Source organism: Gadus chalcogrammus, chromosome 21, assembly GCF_026213295.1.
Source record: "Gadus chalcogrammus isolate NIFS_2021 chromosome 21, NIFS_Gcha_1.0, whole genome shotgun sequence".
NCBI classification, from domain to species: Eukaryota; Metazoa; Chordata; class Actinopteri; order Gadiformes; family Gadidae; genus Gadus; species Gadus chalcogrammus.
Window position 1 is genome coordinate 8397352 of NC_079432.1, and position 17167 is coordinate 8414518.

At 45.6% G+C, this 17167-nt stretch overlaps 2 protein-coding genes across 2 annotated transcripts; one reads left to right on the top strand and one right to left on the bottom strand.

Annotated features, from left to right (window-relative positions):
- The first annotated feature begins 1561 nt into the window (after positions 1–1561).
- LOC130374039 (SH3 domain-binding glutamic acid-rich-like protein 3) lies at positions 1562–3354 on the top strand. The gene is made up of 3 exons (XM_056580601.1): positions 1562–1773; positions 2019–2186; positions 2514–3354. Exons 1-3 carry the CDS (start codon positions 1726–1728, stop codon positions 2574–2576), a joined length of 279 nt encoding a protein of 92 aa, XP_056436576.1. The 5' UTR covers positions 1562–1725; the 3' UTR covers positions 2577–3354.
- A 967-nt stretch (positions 3355–4321) lies between these two features.
- ism2b (isthmin 2b) lies at positions 4322–16916 on the bottom strand. Its single transcript, XM_056580810.1, has 6 exons — positions 16121–16916; positions 12715–12963; positions 11740–12082; positions 8934–9071; positions 8749–8817; positions 4322–8315 (listed from the first exon to the last, which is right to left on the bottom strand). Exons 1-6 carry the CDS (start codon positions 16253–16255, stop codon positions 7798–7800), a joined length of 1452 nt encoding a protein of 483 aa, XP_056436785.1. The 5' UTR covers positions 16256–16916; the 3' UTR covers positions 4322–7797.
- Between the last annotated feature and the right edge of the window lie 251 nt (positions 16917–17167).

Sequence of the window (17167 nt, forward strand, 5' to 3'; positions counted from 1 at the left end):
TATTAGCAAGAAAGTGCAAAGACATATAGGGAGGCTCAAGAAGGAGAGTAATATAACATTTAAGCCATCGGATTTCAGATTAGCAACAAAGTGTAGTCTATAGACAGAACGCCTTACCTGGGAGAGTGTCTACGGCGGGGCCGTTACAACAGTCGGAAGGGTGAGGGACCCGAGGGTGGATATGATATAGGGAGAGAGAGACGGGACGGTTGAAACACTGCGATTTCCTCGAAAACCACGCAAGGCTTTCACGTCAAAATATAGATGTGTAATAGATAGGCCACGTAAATAGATGTGTTTTTTGTTTCATGCCATAATAATATGACTGTATAACAGATGAGTTAGTACTTAAACCTGTGCTAAAGTGTGCAATGTCAGAGTTTTGAAGTTTAGAGGTAAAAAAAGGTTTAAGTGTCAGTAGCCGCGCTGTCGGGACGATTGAAACACTTGTTTCAAACGCAACAGGAGTCATGTTATCCGGTTGACGTGGTCGTTTTTGTTTAAAATAAATAAAAGGATGATCGACTGTGTATCCCTAAACATGACTTAGGACAGGGAAATAAGTACATTTAATGCAAATGTAGTCGTCCAAAAGAAGAAAGGTGAGTTTTAATCGAAATGTGCATCTTGACAATTACGCACACATACGCACGGGCCAAAAATATATTTTAACCTATTTATATTATTTATTTATGTTATTAAATTTTAGCAATGACGAGTACACTCCTATGTTGTCCGGTATGTTGCATAAAAACAAGAGTAAGGTCAATAGTTTCTTTTTAAAATATGCTGTTTCATTCGTCCCGCATGTGTGTTTCAAACGTACCGACTAGGCGGGGCGTTTGAAACAGATCTCAACTTACGTGAAAAGTTAAAAAACAGCTCGATCATCCAAAATATATATGAAATTACACTTGTAACTAAGAGAACACACGTGTGAGTTGTTGATCACATGTTGAAATTATTTGTACAGGCCTTCGTAACGTCATCTTTAAAAAAGACGTTTAACTGAAAAGTGTTTCAATCGACCCGGCCTTACCGACCGTACCGCTCCGGTTGCAGTGGTCACATGAGCACTGGTGTGGAGTGTGGAGTGTGTGGAGAAGTAACTTGTCGGACAGCCTCAGGACTGCTATTATAGTCGTAAGATATATCAAACTATAAAACAATAAAAATAGTGTTTAGCAGCTTCCATGGCTGTATCTTTGTCGAACACAGGCAATCGCAGACGAACTCCCCTTGGTATCTTTCTCCAAAAGTGCCCACAAATAAAGATGTAGGCTACACAAGCTTCGATTCTGTGTTTTCATGCCACTGCCCATGCTCTTGCACGGCGCATGCTCAGGGAGACCGAGGCGCGCTGTTATAACTATGTGCAAAGATTATGGTTGCGTTTTAGGAAGTGTGATCATTCTCAATTATGAATGCAGAGCAAAACCGTGAAGCATGAGACATCGAGAGGGTGGGTTAAATAAATAAAGGAAGAAGGAAGTGTGGGTGGGGCAGACAGACTCCACACAGACATTCCAGTGGGTGTGTTCAGCAGGCAGGTAAGTCATGTCGCGACCTGCTCACCTGTTCTGCTGCTGCAGAGACACTACATTGATGTAGACGTGTTGTTGACATTCTCTCTCAGTTTCTCTGATTAATTTACTCTTCCCGACACACTGCTTTAAACCAGGGTTCCTACTAGTGATTCGTCGAGATTTGTTGTCCAGTCTGATTATGTCAGAAATCCGAGTGTATTACTCCAGTGTCAGCGGCTGTCTCAAGGTACCGTAATGGTTTTGTTTAATTTCACATTATATGTAATTTCTCATTTCATGTTAAGACTCCCTAACTGAATACAAATGGATGCATGGATTTCAAATAACTTCCACGGCATCTCTTTACCTTGTCACTTTTAGTTTCTTGCCTTTCGGGAGCTGTTCTCGCACAGTCTGTACTGTAGCCTACTGTTCACTTTAGTATGAGGAACAACAAGATAATCACCTGGCTCTGCGTTTGCATTTTTCTAGACGAAGAAACAACAGCAACACATACTAATGGTTTTGGACGGGAGAAAAATAGTCCACACTGACGTGGACGTTACCCAGGACCCTGAGAACAAGGACAAGATGAGGAGGATTGCCTGCAACGACGCAGCACTGCCTCCCCAGATATGCAACGGTGACCAATACTGCGGGGTGAGTCCTTCAAACCACGACCACCCCTCGGTGTCTTGATCACTTGAAAACATAAGTCAGTTCTGCATTAGTCAACTTCGTCGTGCTCCTACAACAGCCACACCTCTGTGCTGTGGGGGGGGGAGCTATGTGGGTGTGTTGCACATATTTTGCAAATATGTGCAGAACTGAATCATTGACCGCAATAGAGACTGTAGTAGCAGTACCAAAGTGTTTAAGTGTGTCTTCAAACTTGTCATATTTGTTACACACAGGCACACACAGACACACGCAAAATGACCAGTTGTCTTGTTGTATAATTAACTCTGTATGTCCTTCTTTCTATAGGACTATGAGGGTTTTTTGAATGCTGTAGAGGAGGAACAATTGACAGAGTTCCTTAAACTCTGAAGACGACAAGGAAAAAGTGCATTTTTGCTGCAATCTTTTTTTTTTGAAAATACAAATAAAGGGCTGCATACTTATCCATGACTCAATAATTACTGTTGATGATTATCATTGCAGAGACACTTAGCCTACTATTCGTGGATTCTCTCTCAATTAATGCCACCCATTGTGCCAATATATTTTGAAGCATTATCTGTACGATTAGGCCTTTTTCTTTTGCTAATGACACATTTATTTGAATTATTATTATTTAAAAAGTTCAGTCCAAAATTCAGTGTTGTAAGTCCTTACCCTTGCAATGAGATATGTTAAATAAAGCCTGATATAGAATAGATTATACATTCATACACTACAAAAAGCATAAGCAAACAATTATTGAGTGATTTTAACACACCGATCCATCTCAAAAAGTGCAAACATTTTACTTTCACACAATAATGTAAAATAAATCAGGCCTATCCGAGGGCTAAGCCTCAATGGTTTCGGTGTGCGATTGGGTCAAAGGAAGCGTTTAAAAAGCAGGCAGTGATTTGTACACTGATTCAATGCACAGACTTTGACAATCTTGCCTAGGGCGCTATGTTAGCCAGACCCGGCTATAGGAAAGCTGTACAATGATAAACCTTCAGTTAGGGAACCTTTGTATTGCGTGACAACGACCAGTAGAGGTCGCTCCAAGATCTCATAATCGCCAATATTTGCCCCATGGAACGTTCACATACAATAAAAATATGTAACCGTGTATAGTTTAAGCAGCAATGAATAAATGTGCAACCCTCTGTTTATCAACATGTGTTCCCTTTGCCCGATTCAAGTTGATTAACCAAACCGTCTGATGCAGTTACTTAAATTACTTCGAGTAGTTTGTATTTCATTCCATACCTTTGCCAATAACCTCCAAATGTGTCCATATTCTTACTTTATGAAACCGTGCTGGAGGGTCGTGGCTCTGTGTAAACACTGGGAGGCTGGAAGCTAGTATAGTATTGTAACTGGCTGCCTATAATTAATTAATATCAGTTAATTTGTATTATTCAAGAGAGAGACAATCAAACGGTCTGTTTTATTCAGACACAGGAATATTCCACTTCCGACTTTATATTAGGAATTACTCTTTAGGATGGAGTTATCAAAAACGTTTTATGAAATCGTGTCATCCTTCGGCGAGAAGTGACTCATGAATATTCAATAAGTATGTGTTTATAAAACCATTTTGGACCATTAGCCAGTTTTCCCAGCAGACATTTGAATTCAAAATACAAATACAAATAGTCTCCAGATAATCTGACCAACATACACCCCACACACACACACACACACACACACACACACACACACACACACACACACACACACACACACACACACACACACACACACACACACACACACACACACACACACACACAGACACACACACACCTCATTTAAACATCTGTTGGTTATTTATCTGTGATGGTGAAACAGCAATGTGGTGGACATCTGTCCTGCATAAACCCACTCACTTAGAATGAACAACATGCTTAGAAGATACCTCGTCCACCTTCCTGTATATTGATTTGGGCTCAAAATAGTAACACAGGTTTAGATTAACATATGTCAGCGGCGATAGATATAAAGACTTGATTTGAACAGAGGGGGAGATTGTATTTTTAGGTCAATTGTCTTTGTTAAAGTTCCTTTAATGGCAATGGTGTGCCATTGCTGAGTAGGCCTACTTCCAGCTGCAGGATCTGTGGTGCTGTTTCACCCCTGAAGTCCTGCTATAATAAAATAGAAGGACTGCAGCTTGATCCAAGATTACTGGCCAGTGATATCATCCTTGGCCCTGAAAAAGTGAATAAAGATAATTAATAGAAATAAATGTTATCCTATCCTCACATTACCTTCTCCTCAAAGATGTCAGCAATGCACACAACGTCTAAACACAAATGCGATTCAACTATTTAAAAATGTTCTACTTTACACTCCTCCTCATTAAATAATAGAGGCATGTTGGCTTTTCCTGAATTATTGAGTTTTGAATGTGAAAGTCATTTAAATCCATTTTTATTAGTTTAAATAGTTGTTCTTTCTTCCAATTGAAACATACATTTTAATGTAAATTTGAAGGGCTTCTGGCCTCCATTATGGTCGATTGTGACGAAGATGTGGTGTTAGACCACATCTCAGACTAAACAAAACACAAATGTGATGAGGTTGTCACTTAGCCTGGCTCTGCCCGCCTAAGTACTTCCGCTCAATTTGAATTTCCCTTCAGTTGACTCTCTGTACAAAGGAAAGTACGAGAGTCTGGTAGGACCAGGCTAGTTAGTACTGGACTCGAAGAAGTTGAGATTTTTCATGAACCTTAACATTTACTTAGGATAGTGTAGAAGCATAGGGTGACTGACTCCCAACCGAAAGGTTTGTTGTTCGATTCCCACGGTCACCAGTCTACCTGTGAGCATGATTTCAGAGCCCCCTACCTGCTCTTAAATTACATGTATCCAAGGTTGCTTTGGACAAAAGTACCGGCTTAATAAAATCATCAGCAAATCTATCTAACTATTTCTTACCAATTCAGTCAGAACCAATAACAACCATGATGAGCCAGGGGATGAATGCAAAGTCTTTATGTATTTATATATATATATATATATATATATGTTTATAAATGTATATATCTCTTCAACATAACTGCATAACAACATATTCACAGAACACACACTGTAAGTATACAACAGAATCACCAGACACTTGATATGATGGCGGTGAGGAACATGGCTTTCAAGGCAGCTTCCCTTTTGGTGACCACTGACCCCAGTCCAAGCGGTGCGCCAACTTCTGTGTATAGTCATTTCAAAGCTTCAGCAAACTTAAAAAAAAAAGAAAATTAAATAAATACTGTACAAGAAGTAAGAACATATACGTAATGCTATGTTTTTTTTTTATATTTTTGTTCTTTTCTCTTTAGAAATCACCAGAATAAAAAGTTCTCGACAATAGAACAGCTTGATAAGCATTTTGAGGACAGGAGCAATTTCCCCTTTTTGAAAACCTCTTTCTAATATTCCAAACATAGATAGAAATATATATTTATACACTCATATTTGGAATATTAAAATATAAGACGACATCTAGTATGCATATATATATATATATATATATATACATATATATATATATACATATATATATATATATATATATATATGTATATATATAATTTATATAAAGTGCCTTCCTTCATCATCGGTGATCAAACAGTGTGAATGATAGCATACATCTGGGGAAAAAATCCTGAAATAGTTTGGGCGCGTCAGCCCATAGAAGTAGAGTAGATAGAAGGGCTTCTTCCCAGAGCATCATGGTATTTAGTTGTGTTCATCAATGTTGACACAGGAATCATAATAATAATGATAGTAATAATTATAATATAATAATAATACCAATAATAATATGATAGTAATAATTATAAAATAATACACATAATTAAAAGACTGAATATTGTCATGATGCCTCGACAGTGATAATGACTTCTCATTGCTTCTTTCTCTCCTAATATTCTTGTAATTAAAATCATGAGGAGGCTTATTTCAAAAGGATCGCCCGGTCTGTTAATTTAAGCTCTATGTGGTCGATCCCCCGCAGTACTCCCATATAACAACATGTATAAAAAAATGAATTCAACGACCTGGAATAATAACACACAAAATAAATGATCTTAACACCATTACTGATCCAGAGTGAACCTAATTCGAGCTTCAACCGGTTGAATACACTCAATGCACTTTTTGCGCTGGGGACAATTTGTGCTCTGGGGACAAGGTAAAGACCATTAAAGACCATTGGACATATACGTGTTGTGGTTCTTGCTGTCCTAATTGATGCTGAAAAACATCACTCTCGAATCACAGTTACATACTTGGAGCCCTTTCCTTAGTTGGTTTTTGTTTTAGACTTAATTCCATCTCTTGATATTTATAACCTCAAGTTTCAGCGATAACTAATCTGTTTGAGCTCAACCATCTGGAATGACTAATTAGCAAAAGCCCAGAATAAGAAGTGCATTTAATGAGTGGAGTCAGCCGGTTCAATGCATTGGGTGGAACAAGTACTGAAAATACTGTCTCACTCCCTGAACCCTGAACTGTCCATCCTTGTGGTTTGATCTGATTTACAAGCGTCTATATTCCCAAAGAGATTAATTAATGGAAAGTTCAAGTCCTCAAAATGAGAGTTTGTTATCTCCTCACCCTGATGTCAGTTGGAATTCCAGAGCAGCTTTAACCTCCACGTCACATAGATGAGGCTAGTGTAGCACACAAGGAGCCATTTGCATGAGACAATAGTAAAGGGAATAAACGTTATTTTAATTAATTTACTTTAGAAATAGTTATGAAATTATGAATTATGAAATACTGACATGTTTGATAGGAGATTTTAAACCTTTAAGAACCAACTTTTCCTTAACCATGCTTCACTATGCTTCATGTTCTAAAATTCGCGAATTATTCTATGGTCAAATTAGTTTGACTTATTTCCGTCCTCCCTGACCCGAGTACTTTCATCAACACCGACCTTGAAATTCTAAACTAGCTTAGCTTTAATTTAAGCAGCTTCGCCAGAGTAGCAATAAACATTATAATAAATAATTAGTTCAAATCTGCACTTTGCACTTACTGAAACCGACTCATCGTTTCCTACGGTAAAACACACAGTCAAGATGGTAACCACATGTTGCAAATGTTGACCGCTTGTGTTCCAGGACACAATCAAAAAGACAACAAAAAATACTGCCAGCAGGTAGACATCCTGCTTACATGCACAAAAATATACTAAACAAAAAAGCCTGATGTCATGCCAGATGTGTAAACGGGGCAAGCACCGGTATGATACTGCATTGTTTTGTTATATTCACGTGAATCAGTTCATAGCTCGGTTCCTGTCTGAAATCAGGACACCTGCGTCAGAAACCTCCGACCACCAACCCTTCACCGCTAACTTTGAAGCCACCCAAAACATCCAACACCGTATGTCTTTGCATGCCAACAACGCTTTGACAATAACAGATGCATGATTTAGAAGACATATTTAATAAAACCTTAAAAGGGAACAAAGGGAACCCCCCCCCCCCCAAACACACATCTCGTGTTACGGGGACCGGCCCATCGGGATCTCAGGGTGAAGTGGAGGTTTTGGCTGTGTTCTCTCTCTCTCTCTCCCTTCCTCCCCCCTTCCCTCAGTACTCCCTGGCCTCCTCCAGCTCGTTCAGAAACACGTCTTGGTGAGGGTTCTCGGGGCACGCCAGCCCGCGGTTGGGCGGCCGCACGGCGTGGAAGCGGCTCCAGTCCCCCCGGCAGAGGATCCAGGGCAGCACGTCCACCTTGAAGTGCAGCTCGGGGGAGAACTCGGTGCTGATCAGGTTGGGCGTGCCGGCGCCCTTCCCCCGCGTCAGCAGCCGCCCGCGCTCGTCGTAGCAGCACTGCTGCGCCGCCAGCGTGGAGGAGTCGCCGGAGAGCGTGGAGCGGAGGCAGGAGCGCGCCGACGGCTTGTACACGTCCAGGCGCTCGGCGGGCCCGCTGGCGTCGCGCCACCGGAAGGGCCGGCCGCGGGCCTCGTCGTGGAGGCTGACCACCGCGTAGGCCGCCGCCGGCGGGTAGGAGCAGGGGCAGCCGGGCAGCTCGGACAGCACCTGGTGCAGGTAGCGCTGGAGGAAGTCGCTCTTGCAGCTCAGCCACTTCTCGCAGGTGTCCACGTCTGGAGGTGGGAGGGAGGAGGACGCACGCATTACGGGCCGGGGTGATTACGGAGCCTGAACTCCACCGCTGCAAATCGGTTCTTCTAAAACCACGTCCTTCCCTGTTCCTCTCGAGGTAAGTTTCACAGACTGAGTTTCGTTGGCTATATGCTATTTAGTTACTTTGGGGGTGCTTTTATTCAAAGGGAGTAACATACGTTTCATTAAGGAAAAGCTTGGGTCAGACGATAGCCGATAGTTTCTGAGATGGCCTGACCCATAGCTGTTCCTAAATGTCACATACGTGACTTTTCATAGGGATATGGGGTCAGGCAATTTAATCAAGCGTTTAGGAATGAAGACAATGGGTTTCATACCAAGACCTTCTCAGCTTGGCGACAGACACCCTGACCACCCCCTCAGGAAATACAAACCAAACACAGCTCAACCGACCTGTCCCGAAGGGTTCTGTGCCGTTCTCCATCTCAAAGGGGAAGGGCTCCACCAACGTGTTGACATCATCTACGAAAAGCAAAGACGACGCTTATGAAGGCCATAGCTCCAACCAGTAGAGGCACCCCACCACCACAGACAGTGTGTTAAAGTACATGTTCACAAAAAAGCTAGATCCAACTAACCAGGACAAAGTTCCTGGTCACATCTGGAGGCCTCGGTCAGGGTGCAGGAGTAGCCACACGACTTGGTTCTCTTGCGTTCTCCTTGGCCACAGGTTACCGAGCAGGGGGTCCAGGCAGACCAATCCTCTGTCTCCTTCTCTGTGGGAAGCCAAACAGGAGGGGAACCACCCATCCAGTCAATTTTACCCTGTGTTTCCCCACAACAACAAGACGTCATTTCAAACGTGATCCCTGCATTCGGCCTCTCTCTAGGCGCCACAGTGCAGCGCCCAGGGAGCTACCCCAGGTCTAATTCCGGAGCACTGGCAGGATTATTCACCTAACATTTATGTATTTTGATGTGGGAGGAAACCAGAGCATCCGGAGAACACTGAAACTCCACAAAGAAAGGTGACGTCCTGTAAACGTACACGTGTTTAATCGATCCAGAATCCAGTTTAATCGATCCAGAATCCAAGACTCTGATAATTGATACTTTTGACACCAATAACAAACAATACTTGAACAGTCATTGTTGCTTGGGGTAGCTGGCGGTATTTAAGAATTGCTGAACTTTTCTCCCGAGGAATGTTCTGGCCCCTAATATGGAAGAGACAGAATGTTCTGGACCCTAATTCATAGAATGTTGTATAGGCTGCCATAGTCAATACCAAATTGCAATTATTTCCCCCTCTGGTGTAAACTTTCCAATACAACCATTAGTCATTCAGGTCGTATGTTATGTACCCTTCAGTGAATTAAAGAGGGAGAGAGAAACAGAGTCAGGGTGACTAGGGTGGGTGGATCAGTGTGCAGTGTTAATGACATGGAGACATGTTTTAAAAATAAGTAATTTCCAATTAAAGGAGAAGGGTGCAGTAATACCAGGCTGGGTGCTCCCTTTGCCCTCGTGGGTGCTGCCCGACGGCCATGTGACCCGGGTCTCAGAAGGGTTTTAATTACGGGATGGGTTAAAATAGGCGGCCTTGATTTAGGCCTAAGCAGCGTTTAGATCTCACCAAATCATAGGCAATTTTGCTGGATTCTTTTAATGTATTTTCTCTGGCTAGACAGTTTGTTCCTTGGATCCACATTTATATTATTTGGCGGATGCAGTGTGGGACACATGGCTTTGACTGTTTTGTTGTTTTTATCTACAACTACTGTGCTGGAGCACCTCCACACGTGAGGCACGGGATTACACTGGTCTGGGCTAATCAGATCCATATAGCGCCTGGGGTCGACCACAACAAAGGCCAACACAAGCTTCTGTGAAATATAACGGCTGTTTCCTAAAGGCCATTAAGACCTTCAGAAGGGGTGCCAATATCATCCTTCCTCTCTGCGTCCTGCAAAAATGATCCAACCACATGTGCTCATTTAATCTGTCAATTCCTATTTCCACCCGGGGTTCTTAAACTCTGTCTCTGTACGAGACCCATGGCTGCCGAGACAGTAGGCTTTTTTTTTCCCACCGGAAGAAAGCAGGAAGATAAACAACAAACAACAAAGCCATAAATGCTAGGGCCGAGTCCTTGATAGCCCCTCAAAAATTCTTCAACTGGCTCGTAGCGCCTGGCCGCGGAGGGCAGTGAGGGCCACCGGGGTCCGGGATGGATGGGGGCACGGGGGCCCGTGGGATGGATGAAAGAACCAGCCGAATGGCCCCTGTCATTCTGGATCCCCAATCTGCCCTCTAATTGTCCGCAAAGCCGCGGGCTGTTTTGTCCCTGCAGCACAGTGGCGGCCTCACGCTGCCATTAGCGAGCGCATCGGCTCCGTCTTCAAAAGACGGGCCTCTACAAACCAGCACGACCAGTGTCCACTTCAAAGTGCCCCGGAGCCCACAATGGCATGATGGTCTAGTGCCCATGTTCCCGCTCCTGGCATGCACCGGCCCACTCTGGCAGTTAGGACGGGCTATGCCGCCATCCGCCAAAGTCAATATCTCTCAATATTCTCCCTCCCTCTCTCTCTTTCACTCTCTCTCCCCCCCCCCCCTCTCTCTCTCTCTCTCCCTTTCCCCCCCCCATTTTCCCCCTCTCTCTCTCTCTCTCTCTCTCTCTCTCTCTCCTCCCCCCCCCCCCTTTTCCCCCTCTCTCTCCTCTCTCTCCTCTCTCTCTCCTCCTCTCTCTCTCTCTCTCTCTCTCTCTCTCTCTCTCTCTCCTCTCTCTCCTCTCCCTCCCCCCCTCCCTTTTCTTCTCTCCCCCTCCTCTCTCTCTCTCTCCTCCTTCTCCTCCCTCTCCTCCTCTCCTCCCTCCCCTCCTCCTCTCTCCCCTCCTCTCCTCCCTCCCCCCCCCTCTCTCTCTCTCTCTCTCCCTCTCCTCCTCTCTCTCCCTCTCTCTCTCTCTCCTCTCTCTCTCTCCCCTCCTCCTCTCCTCTCCTCTCTCTCTCTCTCTCCTCTCTCTCTCTCTCCTCCTCTCTCCTCTCTCTCTCTCCTCTCCTCTCCTCCCTCTCTCCTCTCTCTCTCCTCCCTCTCTCCTCCCTCTCTCCTCCCTCTCCTCTCTCCTCCCTCTCTCCTCTCTCTCTCCTCTCTCTCTCTCTCGCAACCCGCGCTTCTCGCTCTCTCTCCAAACATTCCAGCCCTTTTCATAGTTAATTGTATATCATTCCATACAACAAGCTCAAAACCTACTAGGGAACCTATTCATTTTTTCCCTAATTATCTCAAACAAATGCGGTTATATCTGTTGCAGTTAAAAATAATTTGGAAGCAGTAATTACTTGCTCCCCAGGAAGCCACACGGAACACAATGTGAAATATGCTGAAGCGCAAATATTTGAATACGGCCATAATGGCAGACGGTGAGCACTTGGCAATGCTTACCATAGTAGCTCTGCATTGGATCCCAGCCCTCGTTCCAGCGGCTATCCCAGTCCCCTCCTACGCCACTGGGAAGGGGCTCCTCACTGCCATAGTCCAAGGAGTAGTCTTCCTCCTCCTCTTCCATCTCCTCCTCCTCCTCTCCGATGTCGTCCAGACCCGAGCGGCCAGTGCTGTCCTCGCTGGAGTCGGCATCGGTGTATCCCCAGAAGAGAGGCCAGAAGAGCTTCTTCCCACCCAGCCAGTCGATGGTGGAGGACGGGGCAGAGGGCGGCTGCCAGTCCTTATCCTTGGACAGGTCCATCTCCACCTCCATCTGGGGCTCATCCACCACTTCGATGGTCACCTGGGGCGTGAGAACGTGGTCAGACGTCTGTATAAAACGTAAACTCTAAACGCAGATGACGTCTGTATCATGATGCGAGCAGTCTACCGCTTCTGAAGCTCAAAAAGGAAATGCAGCAGAGTGATCAATTATGCTGATAAACGCTGCAGACACACTCGTTTGTAGTTGATCGTTGATCTTTTGAACACATGAGCATTGGGTGACGAACGTATTTGGGGCTAGTGAACCATATCCACAAATTATCGGTGTATATCGGGATGGCCCCGACTTTTGTTCAGCCAGCCAGAGATGAGCACGATCACTGAGACAGATCAAACCAACCTAGCTCTAAGATGAGCCACCTTCCTTAGCTCCGAATGAGTCATCAACTTCCGACATGTTCAATTAGGGGGCAATAAAAGGAGATAAACTCAAATCAGCGTACAATTCTCGGTTATTTATTTTTTCATCCTATAAGAATCTCAAAGATGCTCTTTGAGTCACTGGGAATGCATTCTTTAATTAACTTTATTTGTATCTACCAACTTGAGTTTCACCATTTCTATGAAATGTCCTCTTGGTAATATAGTCCTTCTATAAACTCCTTCTATAATAGAAGCTATGTGAGCAAGCCTCAAAAGGCCTCAACTCACCTGTATATTGGGGTTCTGAGAGCTGATGTCAGCGTTGGCCAGGTCTGGGAAGTTCTTGAGGTCCAGGATGAAGGGTTTGGTCTCTTCTTCTGGTTCCGGCTGGGGCAGGACCCCCACCGAGCGATGTGGTGATAGGGAGCCCCTCCTCTTGAGCCCGTGGATCTCAGGCAGGATACTCTGGACCTGGTTATGCTCCTCCGGTTCCTGAGCCATGTTCTGAACCTCATCCTTCTGGACAGCAGCCTGGGTCTGACCAAGGAAGACATGTTGTTCATTAATGTGTGGCCTTAACGATTTAGTTTGCATGCAAAGCATCTTTTAGATACAGGTCATTAATGAGACGGATGGGACTAGGGGCAACGCTCTCCAAGATGACTTCAGGTCGGCCTGTCGGCATTGGGGCTCAAACCCAGAACCTTTCGGCAGAGAGGATTAACAAATCACATCTAGTGGGGTCCGGCGACAACAGAACAATAATAGCCAATGGCCATCGGCCCATTTCTTGTGTTCTCGTTTCCAGGACCGAAATATCCAGAATTTCACAGCTCTGTTAGTGTTTTCTTTCTTTTTTTAAAAGCCATCAAGGCACCCAAGCATTCCTCCAATCAGCAGACCCCGACCTCGCCGCCCACCCCCCACCGGCACCACCACCACCACCCCCCGTTTCCCACAGCAGCCATGGCACCCAGGCCCTCTGGACAAAGAAGGGGCCTGTGTAGCATGGATCCCTCCTCTCCACTCACTTAATGAGAGGCCCTGGGATGCCCGGGACCCCTGCACTGGGGCATGGGGGGGTTTGTGTTGGGGGTGGGGGGTGTGAACTTCATCGCCATGGGGTCCATGCAGGTCGTTGGGGGGAGGGGCCGGGGGGTTTAGTTATTATGGCGGCACATATCTGTGGACAAAAAACATCTGAGGTATGCCTATAAATGTGTGCGTCAAAGCCATCTTTTACTCTTTATTAAAATGTATGCATGGCATCATTTTTGTTCCACCTCACTTTTGTTAAAAATAAATGTCTCGATGCTCGTCTTTGACTGATCATCCTTTAGAAATGTCTTTCATTTGTGATTCCTGCCCATGTAAATCCCTCCAAACGGCCTGTGTGATTGAAAGCTTCTCCATAAATAAACGTCCCTTGCCTTCACTGGAATCCTGTGATCCACACCTTTCCTGGTGAATGATACATGAACGCAGTAATCGGCATTGGTGGATCGGTTGCGTCCATAAAATAAACACGATCTACTAAGGAGGATAGCTTCTTAAGTAATCCTTATCTGTACCAATGCATCCTCACCAGGGGACCAATACAATCCTACACACAGTGTGGAAAACTGCTCACACACACACACACACGGACCAACGGACAGCTTGTTGCTTGCACCAGAGTCCGACAACAAGGAGGGAGGGGGGGAGGGGGCACATACCTTCACCCCCCCCCTCCTCCTCTCATCCTGTTGCACATCTGGATCGCGTGTTCCATTGCCCCGCATATCTCTCTCCTCCTTTCTACCCCCTCTGTGATCCCTCCACATGCCTCCTCCTCCTCCCCATCTCCTCGCCCAGCAGCAGCGTGCGGGGACGATCAAAGCAGACTCCCGATGGCTGTATCTTAGCGTTGGCGAACAGCACCCTCGTCACCAACGCCCCCCCTCCACCACCCACCCCTGCTGGACGTCCCCGACCCTGACACGCATTAAGCCAGTGGAATAGGTTGACCGGCGGGGGGGGGGGGGGGGGGGGGGGTAGGGTATACAGGTTTAAAGGGTTGAGTATACAGGGGTATAGAGTTTAGTGTACCGGCTTGTGTGGTTGAGTATACAGGGTCATAGGGTTGAGTGTGAACGGTTATAGGGTTGCATTTACTGGGTCCGAGGTTTGAGTGAACAGGGTTATAGGGTTGAGTATACAGGCGTACAGGGTTGAGTTTACAGGGTTGTAGGGTGGAGTATACGGGGTTATAGGGTTGAGTTTACAGGCATATGGGGTTGGGGTACCCAGGGTTATAGGGTTGAGTATGGAGGTGGAAGAAGCATGTGTGTGTATGTGTGGAGCGTGGGCTGGGGTGCACAGGCTATGTGGCAGGCCTTGATTTACGCAACCGTAAATATCAAAGGTTCTCCTGCGCCCGGCCGTTTCCAAACCATTACAGAAGAACAATAAACTATGGGGCCGCTTTGATCGCCTTTTTCAAATACAAAAATCAAAAAGAGGGGGGGGGCGGGGGGGGGGTGCGCAAAACGAATGGCGGCGTGATGGAGTAGAGGGGGAGGCAATGCAGACAGAGGCCATTCTCTCCTCCCACCTCCTCCTCCACCTCCTCCCACTACACCCCTATGAGATGAGAGACCCCCCGGGTGAGAAAAAACAGGAAATTCCACATTAACACAAAAAAGGGCCAACGTAAACAATCAGACTGGTGACCTTTGACCTCGCCCGTGCTCCGGAGGAAGCTCAGGAGGTATGACTTAGCATGGGGACAGTTACATAGGGCTGGTTACCTTACCGGGTGCATTAGAACTGCACAAACAGGTAGAAGGTCATATCTTCTGAAGAAAACCCCAGTTGATGACCATGGGTGACAAACACACACAGTCAATGGCATCTACAGCATCTCTTTCTTCTCTCTCTCTGTCTCCCCCCTCTCTCGGTCTCTCTTTCTCTCTCAGCCCTGCTCCTCTTTGACATTTAACTGACATCAAACACATGGATGATATGAGTGAGGCAGTGCGACAGGATATCTATGGGAGGAAAAAAGTTCAAAGGCACGGCCCACATACACACACTCAAACCCAAACACACCAAAACACACACACACACACACGCACACACACACACCACACACACACACACACACACACACACACACACACACACACACACACACACACACACACACACACACACACACACACACACACACACACACACAATCTATTTTCATACGAATCATTCACTTGAAATCACAACATTCACACAGTACACTAAACACACCCGATCTATTTTCATTTTCACTTGAATACACAACACACACAGTACACACAGTACACACAAGCTTCCCAGAGGCTGGAAACCGTCTCTGATACCTTAAATGGATGGAGAGAAGGAACCTGACATTATATAGCCTACTGCGATCCGAGCTGGATACACTGCATTTCGTTTCTGCTCTGCATGCCTCCAATTTTTGCTTTTACAACACAAACAAAAGTTTCCTACGGTGGAAAATATATGTAGTGAAGGGCCAAGATAAGTGATCTGATCAAATTAGCAATTTATTGCATGTCCTCCGCAGGTGTGATCACGTGCATCGTCGCGAGAGCTACTCGAGACACGTGTTGCTGAGCTGGTTTAGAAAAGTACGTTAGAACAACAACACTCAATTCAAAAATAAACTCTGAACTCTTACCTCCAGAGACAGGCCGTTGTGGTGCAGTCTGTGGGCGACGTTCTTGTGTCTGGTGGGGAAGCCCGTCACAACACTAGCGACAAGTAGAAGCCAAATCATCAAGACCTTTCCAAATCTCCCGGCAAGTTGACGCATCTTCTCACCGAATTGCTTCTTTCGAAGATTTTGCTTCACGTTGAATCTCGTCTATTCTATCCCCTCTTGTTCGGCTTGGACTATGAACGACCACTGGTTATTTTTAGAAATAGAGGAGTTCCCTGTCTATCGGTTTATAAGAACAAGTGGTTTTACCGACTTGCCAGCTTCACAGTCTCGCACTTTATGAAGACGCGCGCCAGTGCTCCAGTGAAACCAACACGCGCTCCATGTCTCCTATCAGCGACTCTCTCACTTATCTCTGTCCATACGGCGGAGTCCAGGTCGCACTTCACTGTCTCCATAAAATCACTTTGGCGGGCTTTAAGTACCGAGAAAAGCCTTAATTCCCACGCGCAAATCTCCCCATCCGCACCGGCGCGCGCTTCTTCGACTACTTTAAAATGTGAGTCATCTCCTCGCGTGTGGGTGTTCTCTTCCAATACATTGACATCTGGAGTTCATGGTGTAGACTATGCTACGCGTTTTACCTCTGCCGCGTTAATCCATTACCCAGTCGAAGTTCATCCTGGTTCGGTAGTGTTTATGTGTGTCTCTGTGCGATTGCCGCATGCCGAACGCGTTCGCTAAATTGGTCTTTTTACGCACGCTTTCAGATGTCCTGAAATGGGACCGATGCTGAAGAAGTTGGGATGTGGGCGGTGCATTGCTCATACTTCTAGTAGGGAGGGGGGGGAGGAGGGGGCGCTTTGAGGTTGTCGTTCACGGAGTAGCTAGAAAGGGTTCAAGAATGTTGGATTAGCGCAATGCCATGGTGCGTAATTGAGCAAATTAGACGCGTTCCAACTTCGAGCGGTCAAAATGTGGACGGTATCAATGTCCATCTCTCTATAATCGTTAGTGTGTGTGTGTGTGTGTGTGTGTGTGTGTGTGTGTGTGTGTGTGTGAGAA